General features: G+C 38.5%; 1 protein-coding gene and 1 long non-coding RNA gene across 2 annotated transcripts in view; one reads left to right on the forward strand and one right to left on the reverse strand.

Annotated features, from left to right (window-relative positions):
- Nucleotides 1–1,212: 1,212 nt before the first annotated feature.
- babam2 (BRISC and BRCA1 A complex member 2) overlaps nucleotides 1,213–21,745 on the reverse strand; it is a 91,913-nt gene continuing 71,380 nt past the window's right edge. The window contains exons 8-12 of the mRNA XM_042774556.1: nucleotides 16,394–16,493; nucleotides 5,257–5,327; nucleotides 4,276–4,358; nucleotides 3,673–3,826; nucleotides 1,213–2,905 (exon numbers count right to left, since the gene is read on the reverse strand). Coding sequence (XP_042630490.1) covers nucleotides 2,842–2,905; nucleotides 3,673–3,826; nucleotides 4,276–4,358; nucleotides 5,257–5,327; nucleotides 16,394–16,493 — 472 coding nt within the window. The 3' untranslated portion in view covers nucleotides 1,213–2,841. The remainder of the gene's footprint in view (nucleotides 2,906–3,672; nucleotides 3,827–4,275; nucleotides 4,359–5,256; nucleotides 5,328–16,393; nucleotides 16,494–21,745) is intronic.
- Nucleotides 7,655–10,485, forward strand: LOC109049132. The gene is made up of 8 exons (XR_006162200.1): nucleotides 7,655–7,797; nucleotides 7,903–8,125; nucleotides 8,249–8,513; nucleotides 8,638–8,740; nucleotides 8,818–8,995; nucleotides 9,158–9,382; nucleotides 9,464–9,804; nucleotides 10,329–10,485. It is a non-coding gene; the product is annotated as an uncharacterized LOC109049132 (long non-coding RNA).

Raw genomic sequence — 21,745 nt, forward strand, 5'->3', positions numbered from 1 at the left:
CTCATTTTTACCTTTGAAATAATGAACAATGAAATAATGGTGGACTGCAATAGGTTTTTTTTTTTTTTTTTTTTTTTAAGGCTTTAAAGGTAAAGGCTTTACGAACAAACAAAAATAGTTTACAATAAGGTTATTTTTTAAAAAAAAAAATTAGTTGACCTGAACTAATAATGAAAAATATTTCTAAAGCATTTATTAATCTTAGTTAATATTAATTTTAAAATTGACTAATACATTATTAAAATCAAAGGACCTGAGCTAACATGAAGAAATAATGAACAGTTGTATTTTTATGAACTATATATGCATATATATATACATATAGATATAACCAACATTAACAAAGATTAATAAATACTGTAACAAATGCTTTCCTTGTTAGTTAACGCATGAAAGTTAGCTAATGTGATCTAATTAAAAAAAAAAAAAAAAAAAAAAAAAACACTGAGAAAAACTGAAACCTGAGTAAAAACTGGGAAAAACTTGTTTTGAAATGTGATTGTGGCTGGGACTTCTCTAAACCTGTATTAAAATTGTATACAGTCAGATTAACGGCTGGTTTGATGTCATTTTAAAATAGCTTGAACAACTGAAACTGTCAGCAGCAATTACTTCAACGGCTAACTTACTCGCTTGGAATTACAATACTGTTGCAATTGATGAATCTAAGCAACATTTAGATTGCCAAGTTTTTTATTTTCTGTGGCCTGCTGCCATCAAGATGGTTTAAATAAGGCAGGATTAGTGGATTTGGGGAATTAGCTGCAAAGTTGGCAGGCAAGACCCCGGCACTAAAAGTGGAGAGCAAAAAGAAAACAAGGTCTTTGAAAACAGGTTCACACTACACTTCATTTACAGCTGTTTATTCCTCTGCATCCCTATTACAACTCTTTGATATAAACTACTGAACTTAAAATTAGACTTTGATATATAAGTTGCTGACATGTGCATGAAATACTCTGGAGGAAGCACTTGGTTTCCTTCCAATCCATAATGTACTGTTAATGCAGCACTAGAGCTGATCGAGTGGGTGCTGAAAAAAGAAACAAATCTAAATGCTGTTTCAGCTTAAAGGGGCCATCGACCTCTCCTTCACCTCTCTCAACACCACCTTAAATGGGGGTCCACACAACCTGATAGGGCCAGTTTAGCAGCAGATCAGAAAAGGTTACAGTGCCAAGCATGGACAGAAGGGAAAACAGACAAAAAGAATCTTGTTATTAATTTTTTATTAAGAGACTTGATTCTATTAAATGCCCCAAATGCATTCATCCCGTGGTTCCCAATTAGACATGACAGCTCCTACATTACCAACAACAAATATAGCAGAGGGCAGACCCCGAGGCCAACAAAGACCCCTTACAGTGACCCCTATGCTTAATGATGAAAACAAGTGAGCTTTCCCTCCCTCAGCTGTAGGTTGTCTCCCACACATCCCGTTCATGACTACACTCCCTTAACGAACACACTCACAAATATGCACTCTGGTTCAAGTTTGAAACCCTGTTAAAAGCTTAAAATCAATCAGTGTTGACAGTGACGACACTCTAAGACACTTTTCCATCACAAGAAAACAACACATGCAGATACTCACTCACACATACATGCAAATTGGAACCAAATCCTTCAAAATGCAGTGCAACACATTCAACTACATTCTTCTTGGCAAATTACAGGATTAAACAAACAAAGACTATAATTTACCATTTTTAGAAATAACAGTTCTCAGAATTTAGATGCTTTTTCCAGTTTTGTGGAATCTAATTGAAAAAAAAAAAATGAACAACCCTTTTCAACAACTTACTTCATACATATTTACGAACTAGTATGGATGTATGAATAGCTGTGCGAGGCAACTCAAATAATATTGAAACAACATTAAGTTTTGTGCTGAACCCTTTTTCTCTCTTCAAGTTAAGTACTGATGACCTCACACTTAGTGTTTGCTAGGGCAAGGATCATTATCACCATTCCTCATTCTTAGGTTAAAGTATTTGAACCAACCCTGACCCAAAGTATTAAACTGAATTTGATGCATCAAATAATCCAACCTGTTTGGTGCTAATGATTACATTTTTAGAATTCATGGTTTCAGAGTGTCTCCTGACACAGTCAAAATGAAAACTGAACGGTGAAAAGACTAGATGTAACACATAATAGAATTTAGGCGTTGTCTGACTTTGGTAATAAATGCTAACAAGAGTTATGATCGACAGTCACGCCAATGAAATCTAAGAAATTCACATTCATCCAAACATGGCCTTACTGAACTTTAGATTTGGAGTTGATTTTTACAATTAGTTCCTATTTCCATTAGTTAATGCATTAATTAACAATAACTAACAATGCGATGCATTAGCAGCAATGCACTAACGAGCCATGCATTTATTAAATTTAGTTAACTAATGTTAACAAATGGAACCTTATTGTAGAAGTGTCACCAAAATAACACATTGATACAGCTCAGCTAATTATTTATCAGATTTGCCTAAAATAAACAGGTATAAAGCAAATTAATCTGTGGATGAATTAAAAATGTAAAACACTTTAAAACATAAAACCAGAAACTGAGTAAAGCAGCAACAAAGTAACTTGATTTATTGATGTAATCTATTCATAAAGAACATGAGAAACACAAATAGCATATAAATAAAAAAAAAACTTTTAAATGTACCAAATGACATTGTTTATGAGGGCTGGAACATTGAAGAGTTGGCAGAATTGTGAATCACGGGTTTCTTTTACAGACTCCTGCTTGACTCTGAGCACATGCTGTCTCCTATACATCATGTTTATAGACCCTCCTTTCAATTCAGAGAGCTCCTAATTCACACACTAAATCTACAGTTTTCCGGTGGCAAAAGCCCCCTCCTGGAACTGAGGGATAAAGCTTTTGAAGTAAGCCCTGTTGGAGAGAGAAAACGAGAGTGAGACAAACAGAAACGAAAGAGAAAGAGACACAAAAACATATAGAAACTTACATGGGAATCACCCTGAACTCTGGACTCTTAAATTAACTAATTACTAGAAAAACAATATTTTCTACTTGAAGACTACTTAATTCAACGTGTTAATATTTATAATAACATTTAACTTTTTAATGACAATTTTTAATGCTGGATCACAAAATTGGTATAAAGAATCACTAGATTATGTTGGTATTTATATTGACTAGTTATGTTTTTAGTACATTTTTAGTATTTAGCACTGTGACAACACAAAACTTAAATACGTTCAAAAAGTGAGGAAAGACAGACTACAACCAATCATGCCAAATTACAGAAAAGACTAAATAAATGTCTATACAAGCTGGTAAAGTTGATCAGGACATCTACATTTTTATTCTCTGCTTGATTAAAGCTAATCCAGAAAGCCAAAGGAAATGTTATCCAAGCAGAGATAAGATACGGGCCAAACACAAACAGAAGAAATGTATTATCAACAACAATCACAACAATCACAAAAAATACTCCCCACCAACTATGAGTTGCTGCTCAACAAAAAGTCCAAAGGTGAATGCTACACATTCCAGTAGCCTCCAGAAAACTCACTTTAACTGCATTCAGGTCACCATTACATTTAAGTGGAACCAAATGAGAGGAATACAATTTCACAGGGAGAAAACTATCGGTTGCTCTTTGTAAGGAGGATTCATTATTCATTTGGTCTTACTTGGCTCGTTTGGCCATCTCGTTGCCGTCCCAGCGCGGACTGTAGGGGTAAGATTTCTGCACCTGAGAGTAGAGCTGCCCACTGCTGGTGAAGTGATAGATAGACTGAAACGTGAGGGTGGGTTGATCTCGAGGGAAGTACAAAGGCAGGTCCACTACAAGAAGACAGCATGGAGAACAGCTCAAATACAGATCATGCATAACAAAAATGGTGAAGCATGAAATATACTACCACGAACCAGTGATAGAAGTTCCTTTTTTTCACAATATATAAAGGCAACTCAGGCTCAGTGAAAATACAAGACTCTGGCTTCATTTCTGCAACCCTGCAAAAACCCTGTACCTATATATACAATTAAATGCAGTTTTTTTTCACAGTAAAAAAGCTCAAAGACTTCTAGAATCTAAAATGGCACGGTTGCTTCAGCAAATGCATTTTTATTTGCAATGGAGAAAATAATTATATCACAGATAGTGCCTTTTATGAATGTGACACCGGAAAAGTGCAGCAAAATGTACCTGGAACAATTTTTTTTTTTTTTTTTCAGTCACATATTTCCAATGACTCTGTGTTGCATAAAGGGGACATGGTTGTGTATCTCACCATGGACCAGGAAGCAGAAGTCTTTCCACATGAGCAGAAGGGTGAGCTTTGTAAACCCAACAGCATCATACTCCACCACACCCCTGTGTAGTCAAAATAGAGAACTATTCATACTTGATGATACTGCTGTATAAAATATAAGATAACAAGGACACCTTGGCATATCCCTGTAATCTGTACGATTAAAAACTTGATTTCAAAACAACTGACAAAGGAGTCAAACACACAGTTAACCCAAAAAGGATTTGGACACTTAAGCTACAATTTTAATCATGTAATTATTTTGTCATCTAATGCAATAACATTCAAACATTTTTATGAGCCCAAATACTTTTTGGGTATCTTCTGGGCCATTAGCAGATGATACTTCATAATATCATAATTGTAAAGAGAACAGCACTGAAAAACCATGAGATATCAATAATGCATTGTCCTCCTGAGTCTTTGAAATCAATGTGCTAGGTTGTGCCTCTTGCCAGACTGCGTTGTGTGATGACGTATAAAGGTGTGTTAACAAACTGGAGACATCTTGGTGCCTCGTGTATTACAGCCCATTATAAAGTGGCTGTTTGTACTTGTTTATGAGATTAGAAGCAGAATTATCCTAAGTAATTAAACAAACAAAAAAAAGGAATTAATGCTGGTAACTAATTTCTCATGATCTCAGGGGCGTGGTGAGCAGCTATACTGGTTACCACTACAGGTATAGACTTGCAAGGCCAGTTTTATTTATTCATTGTCTTGATTTGGAGGGTTTTATATCTCAAGTGTATCACATCACTTGTAGCTTTCTATTGGGTTAAAAGTTTATCTAGAAAACCTGACAAAGAATTTAAATTTGTACAATTCTAGATCACTACTGAAATTAGTCATAACACTATTAATGTTTCTTATATTTAAGTTGTTAAATGACCGTTAAATAAATATGGTTTACTCTAAATGTCACAAAGATAAATTCTTTAAAGGGAAAAATGGACTCACATTCCAAAGTGACTGAGAAAAGCAGCAATGTATTCTCTCCTCTTGTGATATCCTTGAATGACATACTGAACCTGTGTTACGAAAAAACACAATAAAGAATGAAATGACAGTCTATCTGTGGAAAAATAACAAAATGAATGCAGCTGAAAAAAAAAAAAAGTCAGTGCACATCAGAAACTTTTTCACAATGTAAAAAATCTGAACAGAATACTCTACAGGTATGCTCACACTGCCTTTGCAAAATCAACACTGGTATTCAACTGAACTGAATTAACATTTTAGTTAACTGACTTGAGCTGAGTAAAGTCACTTCTGTAGAGCTGCTTTACAGCTGAAGTTGAATAAGTTTCATAATTGATGAATTTTACAACATTAACGGGCCATGCACACAAAACACATTATTGCTTTGAAAACAGTGAACTGTAGAAAAAAGCAAAGCCTCGAGATGTGTTCTTTAAAATCTGAACTTACTTTAATGCCAGTGCTGTGTTTTTTAGAACGCAAAAGACACCACAGAAGATGCAAGACATTGAGCGCAAGGGTGGAAATGGAAAAACATGCTCTGTTTGAACGGCCCCTAACATTTTTGTTATTTTCCTGTTTATTAACATGAAGCTTTTAAACAATGTGTATTTTATAAAATGCTATATACATAAATGTGACTTGACCAGACATTGTGTAACGGTGGTTGATTTGTCCCCCACAATATAACCATAAAATAAAACAAAAAAAAAAAATATTTTTAGTGGGAACCGAACTCGGGTCCCCCAGGTGGCGACGCAATGTCGTAACCGCTAGGCCACACGTAAACTGTGACGTCAGCAGCACTCACATTGACCTGATTCTCAGGCCGAAAGCCTCGAAGAAAGAAAAAAAAACACAAAAAGAAAATAATCAGTTATTGTTCGGGCGCCAGACAGGTATATACTATATGCCTGTCACACTTTAATTTAGTTCATTCCGGAAAGCACCCCAGACTGACAAAACCATCCGTATACAAAAGAAAGATAACAGAAATTATATGCAATTTAGATTTACTTTAATTTGATGACATCATTAATATGGACACTTTTCAAATAATTAAGCAACGCACTTTTCAATAACAAATAGAAACTAAATCGAACAAACAAGAAAAGAAAGAAAAAACACTTTTTAACGATTTGAAAATAAAATAGGTGTGTGTATGGGTGTGTGTGTGGTTCGGTGGTTAGTGAGAGCAACTGACCAAATAAACAGCACGGGAGTGAGTGACCTCGGAACCTCGGCGGCGGCAGCCCATTTTAGCTCCTTCTCCACTCCAGCTCCAAATCAAAGATTTCGGGGTTGTTTTTAAAACTGTGAGAATTCGCCAGCCATGCGAATTGCCTGTTAGCAACAGACCCACCAGGTAGCGTAGCACCAACCCCTCTTCGCGAGCTTCCGGAAACACCCTCCGAGATCCAGCATTCACCCGTCAAAGACTGCCTCCACGGAGCAATTGGTCAGTAAGAAAACTCCCCCTTTTTAGTCTTTGAACGTGCCCCCTATATACACACTCCTCGTAATTAGTACTGTCCTCCAATCCTAAGATGTTTTAGTTGGAAGGAGGAGTCAAATGAACAAAGGGGCAGTACAAATATGTGTAATCACAAATTCTCCCCCCCAGGATGAAACAAAACAAGGTTGTTATAGAAGAAGAATCAAAATCCTAAAAATTCCTCCTCATCTGAGGTTTCTTGAAAGATGTCTTGAAGTCTTTTCTTTGCTTGGTCCTCCAACTGCTCAGCTGTGGGAAAACACATTTTAAGATTGCACACATGTGCAGTGCGCACATCTTCTCCAGTGGTCTCCAACGCTATGCGATAATTTAAAGGTCCCAGTGACTTCAGAACCCGGTAAGGCCCTTTCCATTTGGGGTGCCAATTTGGCACTAAACTTGTGTTGTGCACTAGATTGGGGAAAATTTCGCAGCCATACCCGGTCTTTGATCTTGAAAGTGCTGTCTCGTCTTCTTTTGTTATAGTTCCGAAGTTGTCGATGTTGGGCTTTTCTGATACTCTCTTTAACTTGAGATTGCAAATGTTGTATGTGAGAAACAACGTCATAGGAGGTGGTGTCAGGAGTGAGATTTGGACCATGTAGCATTTTGTCCATAGGCCCTTCCAGTTTCCTTCCAAGCTGCAATTCTGCAGGAGTTAATCCAATGGTTTCCTGAATTGCAGAATTAATGGCGAATCTCATTTCTGGTAAGAACTGGTCCCATTTCGTGTGGTTTTCATCCACATATGATGCAATCATACTCTTAAGAGTTCTGTTTACTCGTTCTGTCATGTTTGTTTGGGGATGATATGCTGTAGTTAACTTCGGTGTTACCCTCCATTTTTCACATACTTCTCTGAACACAGATGAGACAAAACTGGGTGCCTCTATCAGAGAGAATGAAGTCTGGGACTCCCCAACGAGTTAAGATTTCTTTTCTGAGAATTGTTGCAACATTTTGAGCGGTAGCGTTACGCATGGGGAAGAACTCAACCCATCGTGAGTAATAATCCACAAAAACCAGTAAGTACTCATTTTGCTGTGTACTCCGGGGTAGTGGGCCCATAATATCAACTCCCAGCATTTGGTTTGGTTTAGTGGTGGTAACTACTTGGAGTTTCCCTGCAGGTTTCTGGTTATCATGTCGAAGGATTTGGCATTTCACACATTCCTTGACATGATGTTTCACATCCGTCCACATCCCTGGCCAAAACGTTACTTCCTGGAGTCGTTTATAGGTCTTATAAATTCCTCTATGACCACTCAGGGGGTGTGAATGATAATGTTGCAGGAGAGTTGGCCGGAGACTGCTGGGAACATACACTCTGTAGTGTATTTGATCATTTTTCAGGTGAGATTTGTGATATAGCTTGTCTTCTACCACTTCGTATTGGTCTGTTTGAGGGCTTTGTTCTTCTGCTACTGCTTGTAACAACTTTATTACTTCACAGTCTTTATGCTGTTCTTCCCACAGAACAATATCGGTCACTGGAAGCTCTGAAAGTTGATCCGTCTGTTGCTTGGTGTAAAGTGCTGTGATAGGAGTCTTTGCTGTGACTGATGACCTGGACAGAGCATCAGGGGCGACGTTTAATTTCCCTTTACGGTATTCAATGACAAAGTTGAATTTTTGCAATCTTAAGACCCATCGGATGAGGCGGCTGTTGGGTTTTAGTGGATCCCATGACCCATTGCAGAGCGGAATGGTCTGTGACAACCGTGAAAAGCTTGTATTCCAGGTAATGTTGCCACTTCTCTAAGGCCCATATAACTGCCAGACACTCTTTTTCTGTTGCCGTGTAGTTTGATCTCTGCTCCAGTTAATGTTCGACTGGCATATGCAATAACCTCCTCCCTACCTAGTTCTTTTCTCTGCGAGAGAATGGCTCCCAGTCCAGTATCACTGGCATCTGTGTAAACAATGAACGGGACTTGCAGATCAGGGTGGCCGAGAATGGGGGGCGAGGTAAGGCATGCTTTTAACTGGTCAAACGCTTGCTGACACTGTTTTGTCCATTTAAACACCTGTCCCTTTTTTTTCAGGGAATTGAGGGGCTCAGCAATTTTAGAAAAATTTGGCACAAACCGATGGTACCAACCGGCTAATCCCAAGAACCTCTGAACTTCCTTCAAGGTGTTGGGAGCAGGAAAGGCACGAATGGCTTCAACTTTACTTGGATCAGCTGTGATGCCCTTATTGCTCACCACGTGTCCTAGAAAGGTGATTTTTGGAAGGAAAAAATTGCACTTTTTCAAGTTAATAGTGAGACCGGCAGTTTCCCAGCCTGTGGAGAACAGTTTTCAGGTCATAGAAGTGTTGAACTACTGACGAAGAATAAATGATAATGTCGTCAATATAGACAAAGCATATTTTCTTTCTTAGCTCCCCCAGGACTGTCTCCATCAGCCTCTGGAAGGTAGCAGGGGCATTTTTTAACCCGAAAGGCATGACATTGAAGTGATACAGACCTGCAGACACGATAAAAGCAGTCTTGGCTTTACTATCAGGGTCCATCATCACTTGCCAATATCAACAGTTAAGGTCTAGAGTGGAGAAAATGGATGCCCCGGAGAGTGATTCTAGGATCTCAGTGATGTTCGGAAGAGGGTAAACGTCATTTTCAGTAATTCCATTAACTTTACGGTAGTCTACACAGAATCTTAACTTTCCATTTTTCTTTGGAACCAGAACTACAGGTGAGGCCCAAGCAGAATGTGATGGCTCCACAATCCCCTCTTTCAACATTACTTCCAATTGTTCCTCCATTGCTTGTTGCTTGACAGGGGATAACCGATATGGCCGTTGTTTGATAGGAACCTGGCAGGTAGTATAGATGTAATGTTGTAGGACATCCGTTCGCCCAGTTTGGTGAGTACATACTTGTGGGTTTGCTTTCTAATATCTGAAGTAGCTGTTGTTTTCCACCCATAGGTAGATGTGCTTTACTTACAGCATCTCTAATTAAGGTTGCATCATCCACACTGTCAGTTTGTAACATGGTTAAGGGAGGAGGAACAGCACTTAACAAGGTTAGGTTTAGTTTGCCTTTGCTAGTTCTTTTCTTTTTCTTCATTGGTGGGGAGTTCACCAGTGGTTCACTAGCATTTCCAGGTTGGAATGGATGTTCTTCAGAAGGGTCTGACTGAAAATAATATTTTTGTTCACTGACATTAATTTGCAAGCCACTGAAAAAAATGAAGTCCAATCCCAAGATGATGGCATAAGCAAGAGCTTGAGAAGGGAGAACCACAGCAGGTACGGTGATGGATTTTTTGTGCAGATGAACATTAATGTTTATCCATCCTAAAGGACCCTCAGCTTTGCCATTAGCTAAGTAAAGAGGGACCACAGGACCAAGGTTGGAGATGAAGAGGGTTTGCAATTTGCACCATAAGATTCTCATGAATTAACGTGTAACTTGCTCCAGTATCCACGATCGCTTTCCCAGACCAAGATCCAATGCTAATTGGAACTACTAATTGTTGAGGTATGGTCATGAATGCATTTGATCTTGGAATCTTCTGAGTTTCTGCTTGTGCCTGTGGTATTTCAGAGGCTGCTACAGTGTTATTGGATGGTCGGCCTCCTGACTTTGCAGAGTGGTGAGAATACTTTTCATGGGTGAAATGTTGTTGATGTTGACCAGAAGACTGCGGAGAAGGAGGATGTACATACTTTGGACAGTTTCCTGGAGGATGCGGTCCGTTACATCTCCACACACTGAACAAACGGTTTCTCAGCAGATCGGTTGGATAATTGTTTTTGTGAATTTGCTTGTTGTTTAAAGCCCATACGACCTTCATACCGAAGCTGTTCTTCATGGTCTTTTTCCAATTGGTGTCCAAGTCTTACCAAATCTTCAACAGTGTTCACACGACTGCGTAACTGACTTGCAAGGTAAGGCTTGATATTTTTTAGGATCATTTTGACAATCTCGTTTTCTGTTAAGGTGGCTTTCCATCTTTTACACAATGCTCGATAAGTAAATGCAAAGTCTCTTACTGATTCCTTCTCCCCTTGAACTCTAGTGCGGACACGTTCAGCCAGCTCATCCTCATAGTCCTCAGACAAAAAAGCAGAGAGAAATGCAGACTCAAACTCCTTCCAAGTGTTTTATATGGAAGCGACTTACTTCCCACCAGTCGCGTGCAGTTGCCATGCAACACTGTGCGGAAGGTAGCCAGGAGATCTGCATCATTTAAAGGATGTAGAGCCAGAAAATCTTGACACTTGGTCAAGTACAACAGGGGGTCAGCATCATCAGTAGGACGCCCAAAAGTGGGAAATGTTAATTTAATATGGTCACTTTTGAAAGGTGTTGAAACAATCTCTGTTGGGGGAAAAATAGAAACTTGAGTGTTTTTTTTCTGTTTGCACTTTAGCCTTGTCTTCCTTTAAGACTTGAACAATCATGTTGCAGCTCAGCTACACCCAGTACGACATTTGTGAATTTGTGTTTTTTCACATTGCTTAAGATTGGTGGTTACCTGATCAAGGCTACCCTGAAGTGCACGTTGCATAGCTTTAATATCTTGTTGGATCTCCACACGTAGCTGTTCTACCTTATCCCGGACTACAGAAGTAAGGGACAGTTCCATTTTTTGAATCTCCTTTGACATCATCAGTTGCACAGCCTTAACCATTTGGTCGGTCTCAGCTTCCTCTTGTTGTTTACCTGCAGTCATTAGTGTGACAACCTGTTGATTGTTGGTCTCCACCTTAGCTGCAAGATCAGTAATCTGATTTTTCATGGTGAGAAGATGAGGTTTTCAGTACCTGGGTAAGCTCTTTTACAGTTTTCTCCTGTCCTTTCATGAATTCCATTAGATTGTTCCAATTATCATGAACATGAGCATTAATTTGTTGAATTCCCCTACCAGGGGTTGGAAGATTTCCTGGCAGATCATGCTGAGCCATTGAAGGAGATGTAACATCAACAGATGTAAACAGTTGCATGCTGTCATATGATGAGGCCAGGGAAGAGGTTGCACTGGAGCAAGAGCAGGGGGCGGGCACATTCACCGGGGTTCCAGTGTAAAAAACGAAACTATGTGGAGTGGAAATGTCATACATGGTTGGGTTACGGTGAAAGAAGGCCTGAATGAGTTTGTACAGGAGGTGGCCAAATTGGAGTGGAAATACTAGGGACATCAGGGGGCATCAATATCCACATAGGTGGAAGGTGGGGAAGAGGAAGGTGGCCATGTCTTGTAATATGTGGGACTATTTGAAATGTTGGGGAAAAAATAAAAATAAAAAAATGAAAGATTCAGAGCCAGTGTATGTGTTTTTTGGCAACAGGGGCAAAAATAAAAAAAAAAAAACAAACAAAAAAAAAAAACAGAGTTTCTCTATACAGTCAATTTACAACTTTTTCAACATCAGACAATACACATCCAAAACATCCGGTTTTATAGAAATCCAATTCTCAATTTAAGTTACCACAGTCCAGTCAGGCTATTCAACACACCACAATATATTAATTTTCACTCAAAAAGCACAGAGATAACACATCAAATGAATTTTCTTTTCACATAGATTCAGTTACTCATTTCCTTCAAGAAAGTCACAGTGCAAAAAAAAAAAAAAATTTTAGACAAAAGTTCATGGATTCAAATATTCACATGCTGCACATTTCTCACAATTCAGTCACATAATATCAAATGGTTATAATCAGTTGGTGTTTAGTTCAGGTCCCTGTTCGGGCGCCATTTTTGTAACGGTGGTTAGTGAGAGCAACTGACCAAATAAACAGCACGGGAGTGAGTGACCTCGGAACCTCGGCGGCGGCAGCCCATTTTAGCTCCTTCTCCACTCCAGCTCCAAATCAAAGATTTCGGGGTTGTTTCATCCTGGGGGGGAGAATGTGGCATTACACATATTTGTACTGCCCCTTTGTTCATTTGACTCCTCCTTCCAACTAAAACATCTTAGGATTGGAGGACAGTACTAATTACGAGGAGTGTGTATATAGGGGGCACGTTCAAAGACTAAAAAGGGGAGTTTTCTTACTGACCAATTGCTCGTGGAGGCAGTCTTTGACGGGTGAATGCTGGATCTCGGAGGGTGTTTCCGGAAGCTCGCGAAGAGGGGTTGGTGCTACGCTACCTGGTGGGTCTGTTGCTAACAGGCAATTCGCATGGCTGGCGAATTCTCACAGTTTTTTTAAAAAACAACCCGAAATCTTTGATTTGGAGCTGGAGTGGAGAAGGAGCTAAAATGGGCTGCCACCCACTACCTTCCGAGGTCACTCACTCCCATGCTGTTTATTTGGTCAGTTGCTCTCACTAACCACCGTTACAATTGTCTGAAGAAAATATTTGCCTGAGCAAGTGACATGAGCAAGATCTGAATGAGCAGGTACATTAACAGGTAGGCCAATAAAACAACTACAACAACTGTATTTGATAATCACATACACATGATGCTTTCTGTGTGAAAGGCTGGTGATATATGGAGCTCATATATAGGGTTCTACACTACATTGTTAGCAAGAAAAAAAAAAGAAAAGATTTCTGCTTGAAAGTCTTTGGTTTCATGCCTTGTTTATCAGGTTCTGCCTCCAGGAAAGGTGTTTGCCTAACCAGTGTTTGTTTCCCTGTGTGACAGATGGATGGCTTGTGGCGGTCAGAGAGAGAGCCATAGCTCTGACCTCCACTGGATGCAGGTGAAAGACCCTCAGGTCCCGAATGGCTTGATGGTGACCTACACTCACTGACCTCTTAGATGCACATTAATAACCCCAAATTTAACATATCATGTTCTGGCAGACTGCAGTTCTGTATGGCTGTACATTTCGGTGGTTTTATGCCAATTTTCCATTTGTCACCACAAAACATTCTGGATGAAAACTGTTGCTCAATATTATACTGGTCAATCTTATGCTATAGAGGAAAATGCTAGAATATGTGAAAGCAACAAAGGTTTTTTTGTTTAGTAGATGTAAGCATTTGTATGTCTCTGAATCTCTTGCACTAATTAAATTAGCAGAGGTTAGAATCATACAGTTTGACTAAATCTGTGTAAAGGTACGAGCCAAATGGCGAGACTCTGTACTAATTTTTGGGGGCTTTTTGACACTTCACTGACAGTAGAACAAATATGGAATTATATGGAATGAGAGGTGAAAATGGATTTAAGACATAAAGACCTGATTCAAACCTGCATTTCCCATGTGAGTACCAAGGCTTGTCATTGTTTACATCACTTTTTTTTTTTTAGTTGTACTATTTTTCACAACTTTTTATTTTAATCAAAGTTTTGAGTCTTTTGACAAAATTATCCATTAAATTAAGTTACTATTAAATGTCATTTTTATTAATGTTATTCAATTTAACTATTTACTTTAACTTTTTGTCATGATCCTTGTCTGTGTTCCCGTCTTGGTCTTTCAAGACAACTACTCTCATTTTAAATTGTACTTCCCCAGTGTTTCTGTACTCGAAAAATGAAAGGAAGAGACATGGTAAATACTGTACACATTACACAACAAGAGCTGGAATCAAATTTGCATCTTCTGTGTATGAAACAACACCCTACATCTCTATGTAGGCCAAGACTCTCACAAACTATTTGCAGTTGTGCAAATTTTTAAACAGATGACGGAAAAAGTTCATTGTCTTTTCAGCACTGATCTATAAGATAAGTTTAGATATAGTCACTCAATACAGTGTTTTTTCACAGGTGAGATCAAGAGAAGAGCAGCTAAAGTAGATGTTGGTGTGTATGATGTGTGACGTGAGAATCAATGCTGATCTCTGTTTCATGATGACTCAGTGCCTTTTCAGGGAAGACCCACATCAGAGAGAAACATCATGCAGCTCATTGCAAAGTCACTCACTTTAACACACACACACACGTTTGTTTTTGTGAAAAGTGGGGACATCCCATAGGCGTAATGGTTTTTATACTTTACAAACTGTATATTCTGTTGCCCTACACCAACCCTAACCCTACCCCTTACAGGAAACTTTGTGCATTTTTACTTTCTCAAAAAAACTCATTCTGTATGGTTTATAAGCGTTTTGAAAAATGGGGACTTGGGTTGTGTCCCCATAAGTCACCCTCTCCTTGTAATACCTGTGTCATACCCATGTCATTATACAAAGTTGTGTCCCGATATGTTACAAAAACACACACACACACACACACACACACACACACACACACACACACACACACACACACACACACAACCGCACACACACACACACACACACACACAATTTCACAAATTGTTCTTTTTTCTCTAAGCCTTGTTTGTTTAGAGGAGGTGTGTCTTGAACTGTGGATCAGTGAACTCTGCACCCACGCACGGAGTGTGGGAGATGCTGACAGGTGAGATCAGTGATCATAGAACATGCTTTATTGCAAAAGTTCAGAGTCCAGCTTCCGGTGACTGTGTGCTCATTCTGGAATAGTGGAAAAACCATTCATAACTAGTTTTGCTAACACAGATGTGATCGGTCATAATAGTGTCACTTTCAAAAACATGACGTTGGCCATGAAACCTGCACCATATCTGATCTGAGAGCTGCAGCAGAGTTGAAAATTATCAGTGAATAATGGTTTCAATTTTGGTCTGTCATCACACATACTACAGAATGCTGCTGTGATGGCATATTTTTAGTAGACCAATCCAGATGTTAGCGTCACCGTGGTGACCCTCAACAAAAACCCAATGGGATTATTAATGAAGCTCTGTGACCAACAAGTTTATGTTTCTTACAAATTTTGTTCATCATGATTAACAAATAAACAACTTTTTTTTTTCTTTTTAAATTTAAATTAAATTTTTAAATACAATCTGCAAAAGTAAAAAAGCTAAACATAGGCTTATAAAAGAAGGACATGACGGTCTCATGGCTTCAAAGACACCATCACTAAGCTTCCAACAACACTTTCAGTCTTTATTTAAAAAAACATTTTCCTTGAAAGTTTGATTAGAATTGTTTGCGAGAGCATGAACATAAATACAAACGGGCTGTAAAATCAGACTAGTGAGAAGTTTAGTTTTCCTGTTTGGTGTGATGATGTTTAATGACCCCAAAACCCTCTGAATCAGTACACTACACTGCAAGCACTGGAGTAGATTTATAAAACCCCTCATTTATATGAATCTAATTAGCCTAATATAAACTTAAACTGGGGGCAAGAAAAGTTCTATGTTGTTAATCCTGTCATTTTCAAGTAGACTAATGTGTGACCCTAGTTCAGGTGAGTGTGTCCTGAGGAGCTGGTGGCCACTGGTGGGGCATGAAGTGGAAGACAGTAAGGGTTAATTATTCATGCTGTCTGTGTGGATATGAGGAGTGGGGCTGAACTGAAGTAGAGATGTCAGGGGAAAAGAATGTCAGTCACTCCTCAGGCTAGTGACAGTCAAATTTTCTTCATCTTTTTTCCGCTTGTCATAAGGCCTTGTCTAAACTGATCAGAAATGTACATAAACAGATAAAAACACATGCATGCGATTCATACAAGTGCATCAACTTTACCATCCGTACACATCATTGTGTACTATAAAACAAATCCACACTTCACTGATAGTGTAACCTAATTGATCATACGATTATAGTAATTGAAGAAACACACACACAAAAAGTAAGGATTATTCTTTACCTTGTTTGTGAGTAATTGGCACACTTGAGGCACATAGTCAATGAGGCAGCCTCCACTGGGGAATGCTGGGATATGTAATGCCGAAGATCCTCCAAGTGCACTAAGAGAGAAAGAGGAAGAAATAAAAGAATACAAAAACATTTTAATACAGTCCTACATACCTTAAAAGGAATAACATCATTGACAGTTCCTTTATCTCACATAACAAAATCAGTGAATTGCTAACAGTGTTTTTGGAGGTCAACATTTGCTGAAACCGTAGAGCAGCTGATCTTCAAGCATCACTCCCTACATACTCCTCTGTGTTCAGTTTGGGATTCTAGAGTACTTCATTAGTGTGCAGAACTTGGAGCAGCATTTCCATAATTATACAATACATCTTTATAACTTATATTTTCACATTTTATAATATTAAAGCAATCAAAACTATGAAATAACAAATGGAAATTACTGTGACCAGAAAATGTTAAATAAATGAAAACCCTTCTATATTTTAAATAGAAAATTTTCTCAAACAATTTCATGAGGTTCCACTTGGCATGCCTTGTATGCTGGGAATGTGCTGGCTGTTCCCCAAAGCATTTAACATCAAAGGCTTATGCATAAATTATATATAAGAAACAGAAATTCAGTCAATTCAGTCATGTTTTACATTCTAATTTTTAAAATTTGTTCAATACCTTGTGATTAAAATGATTAGTAGAATGTTCTTGGACTAAATCTTAGACTAAATCACATTATCATTGCAAAAGGATTTACATGTACATGGGCAGTCGTGGCCTAAATGCCCGTTCACACCAAGGACGATAACCATAAAGATAACCATAAAGATATAGTTCTAAAAATCGTTTTCAGTATTAAAGAACAGCAGAGTCCACACCACAACTATAACGATAAAGACAAAGAAAAACAATATCGTTGGAATCACTTTCAAAACGTTTTTTTTCCAGCTGATGAACGATAAAAAATTGACAGCCAATCAGAATCCATCCTGCTGTAACGAACTCGAGAAATTTAAAGCGGCAGACGAGCGTGCGCTGAGAATAAACAGAAGATATCGTTCGCTGGTGTGGACGCTAATATCGTTATCTTTATAGTTATCGTTCCTGGTGTGAACGGGCCTTAATGTTAGAGAGTCTGACTTGTAACCCAAAGGTCGCGGGTTTGAGTCTCAGTACCGACAGGTGGAGGTGTAGGGAGTGAATGACCAGCGCTCTCTTCCACTCTCAGTACCATGACTGAGGTGAGATTCTTGAGCAAGGCAGCGAAACCCCAACTTCTCCCTGGGCGCCACAACAAAAATGGCAGCCCACTGCTCTGGGTGTGCGCTCACGGTGTGTGTGTGTGTGTGTGTGTGTGTGCGCACTTGGAAGGGTTAAATGCAGAGCACAAATTCCGAGTATGGAACACCATTGGCTACACATCACTTTCACTTTAATATAGTCATTTGGTAAATGTTTATATATATATATATATATATATATATATATATATATATATATAATTCTACCAAGGAAGTTTTTTTTTTTCTTCCCAGAATTGGACTTTGCTGGTCTACACTGCATCTGAGTCTTATAAATCTGCACCATATATCCTCCCGCTGCTTTACACATGAACAGCAAAGTATTCTACTATACAGCAGACATAAAGAAAGAGAAACAGAAAAAAAAAAATAGACAGGATTCTAAGAGAACACTTGAATTTGCCAGATCAATGAAGTATGAGAGAAGAAAAAAAAAGACCGTCCATTAGCGGCTCTTATTTTGGAGGTTTGGTTGTTAGATGCTTATTTTTGCCTGGACAGTTCTTTTATAAACAGCTGAAAAAATGAGGGGAACAATCTCTTAATAGAATATGAAGGAAGATGACAATATACTCTAGTTAAAAAGGAGAGGAAAAAAGAAACATTTCATATATTCTGTCTAGTCTCTGAATATATGAAGAATAGCAACTAGAATCCTCTGTCAGCTGGGTTTAGATCAACAATGCCCCTGACTGACAGAACGATTACCTTTTGCTGAAACAGTCTTTGGCAATATACAAGCATGGAAATGTCATTCACGTCCATCAAGCTCCTGAAGTATATTCATGGACTGTTTAAAGATGTTAATGCACAGACGTGTTATTTATTAACTGCAGAAACAGGAAATGAACAGGGACGCCACTCAAATGCTATTCAGCTGTCAGTTCTCCATCGGGCTCAGTCATAACACAATGGTGTTGCTGTGCTACAATGACAATAGAGCAGCATCTCCATGGAGATACAGCTTGATTCTGATGTGTGTAATGCTTTCCTGTGCAAACATTGTTGGTGTGGTGTTAAGGTGTTCAGTGTGTTGCTTCGTGGTTACTAGGGCTTTCAGACTGGTTGCTAGGCTGTTAGTAAATGACTACAGCTTCGCAAACACCAGTAATATTATGCTTTGTTCCAGCATCTTGTGCAGGCATAACACCGGCAGACATAAGCACCCCAGAGTAGATGAGAATTTGCCAGTTGGAGTAGGATAGGCTTATGGGGATATTTGTTTAATAGCTATTTGAAGCAACTGAGAAAAATCTCAGCAGGCGATATTTTTAGGGAAGATTATGGAATTACAACCTTGAACTGAAGTTGTCTAAGAATATTCCGTTCTGACTTGCTTATGCAGATATAACAGGCATTCACTGAAGCCAACAGACAAAAAATATGGAACAAGCCATGTAAAATAATTATTAAAAGAATGGTATTATATCTAATATATCTTGAATATAGTCACAGGTCAACTAAAAGATGCTTTAAAGGAGTAGTTCACTTCCAGAATGAAAATTCTGTCATCATTTACTCATCCTCCACTTGTTTCAGACCTGTACGAGTTTCTTTCTTCTGTTGAATGCAAAAGAAGATATTTTGAAAAATGGTAGTATCCGAACAGTTGATGAGCACCACTGACTTCCACAAAAAAAAAAAAAAAAAAAAAAAAAACATATATATGTATATATATATATATATATAGATATATATATATATATATTCCTATGGATGTCAATGGTTCCCATTAACTGCTCGGATACTAACATTTCTCAAAATATTTTCTTTTGTGTTCAACAGAAGAGAGAAACTCATACAGGTTTGGAACAAGTGGAAGCTAAGTAAATGATGACAGAATTTTCTGGAAGTGAACTACTTCAGTTAGGCAGGGATGGACTAAATTTGCCCAACCCTGCTTTAAGGCATTAAGCACAGCAAACTAATTTCACAATATCGAAAGACTTATGGATTTTACAAAACTTTTTGATTTTTGAAAATAGATGAGTATTTTCACTCACATTCACACAAATTCATTTTGACAGTAAAGACATCTATGTCGTTAATGTCTAATGTTATATGTAATCCTGATTTTCAGGCTTCTTTTGTGTTTTTCAGAATGTTATTGGGCTTGTGAATAGACCCACACTGTTATACGAACACAAGAACAAAGAGCAGAACAGAATAAACAACAGCCAGAGACAAATGAGAAAACATGCAAACAAACGGCACAATAAATCAAACCACAACCAACAAATAGCTGCCTTCTAAGACAGAAACTAAATCAAAAACAGAAGAGAGAAAAAAAGAGTGTTTGGTAGTGTTCGCAGTGCTGTCAAACTATAGAATGTGTAGGTGTCCATCTCGCACCATCACATGTTGAAGGAGATGTGAAGTCCACTGTCAAACTCAGTGAGCACTTCACAGTCATAATAACACAGCCTGCTGTGTGGGAGTAGAGAGTGGCCATCACTGCAAGAGCGATACGCCCGGTAAACCTGGATGTGTGGATTCAGAGAAAGAAAGACAGAGACAGAGATAGAGAGAAGGATTCCTGGGAGGGTTTTATTTCACTCAGCTCAGGAAGGCTGAGAGCGACCTCTCTCTTGCTCTTCTCTTTCAAGTCCCACTCACTCTCTCTCTGGTTCTGTGACGGGGCCGCAGGGACAGCCGCATGACTGGCTGGCTGGAGGGGGTGCGTTCTGTGCCAGCCTGGATGAGAGCTGAAGCAAGGGATTCCTCGCATGTGCTGGGTTTGCTTAAAGAAATTGTTCAACCAAAATGAAAATTCTGTCATTATCATTTACTCACTCTCATGTCATTTCAAACCTGTAAATGACTTCTGTGGAAAAGAAGAGGAGAAATGTCCTGGCCCAACCCATCAAGCTCCAAAATAGGACCACTAAGCACTAATAATAATATTAATAATAATTCCTATTATTTACATAATTCCAATACATTTATATAGCGCTTTTCTGGGCACTCAAAGAGCTTTGCATAGAAGGGGGTAACCTCCTCAACCACCACCAGTGTGCAGCATCCACCTGGATGATGCGACGGCAGCTATATTGCGCCAGAACGCCCACCACACACCAGCTTATTGGTGGAGAGGAGACAGAGTGATGAAGCCAATCAGAGTATAAGGATGGTTAGGAGGCCATGATGGTCAGAGGCCAATGTGCGAATTTGCAAAAAATTTTTCAAAGGACATCCTGGGATTTTTAATGACCACAGACCACCTCTTTCAGCAGCAACCTAGTTTTCCCAGGAGGTCTCCCATCCAGGTACTGACCAGGCTCAACCCTGCTTAGCTTCAGTGGGCAACCAGTCTTGGGCTGCAGGGCACTAAACCACTAAGCTAAGCTATCCATATGACTTGTGTATTACATTGCTGTTATTATTTTCTTTTTTAGATATACGATAGCTTTGTATGAGGATACCTCAAATGTGGTGGTTACTTCCTGAAAATTTCTGAAAATTCTAACACATTCATCCATTTTTGTATGATCTGCTTAAGCCCCAGTAATGAAGGGGTGGGGTTAGGGGTAGGAATTAATGTTTACTTTTTCATTGTCATACAATGTGAATTCATATGAAATTGCCATTATGTAAAATTGTTACATTTTCCAGTGAGATTGGATTGGCAGAAATACATATATGAAGTCAAACTTGCTGCAGAAGGTCTTTACATAGCATATTTTAAATGACATAAATGCAAATAAGATTTGAGGATGCAGTGGAAGGAAATGGAACTGTATAAAACTTACATTTCAATCTGTTTCTCATAAATCAAGCTATCGTATGGTTTCAGAAAACTTAGTATAAATACAGTACATAAGTTGCTTTCATTGTACTCAAAGAAACAAGAACATTCTGCCTTTCGTTTTGTTTTCCACAGAAGAAAGTGGGTCTGGAACAAAATGAGACCATTCAAATGATAGGATTTTCTATTGTAGTACTTAGTTATTTTATTTATTTTTCAAAATCAAAAATTTCTTTGTTTGTGTTCCACAGAAGAAAGAAATGCATAAAAGTCTGGAATCACATGAGGGTGAGTGAGTAAATAA

The sequence above is a fragment of the Cyprinus carpio genome, chromosome A17 (assembly GCF_018340385.1).
Source record: "Cyprinus carpio isolate SPL01 chromosome A17, ASM1834038v1, whole genome shotgun sequence".
Lineage (NCBI taxonomy): Eukaryota > Metazoa > Chordata > Actinopteri > Cypriniformes > Cyprinidae > Cyprinus > Cyprinus carpio.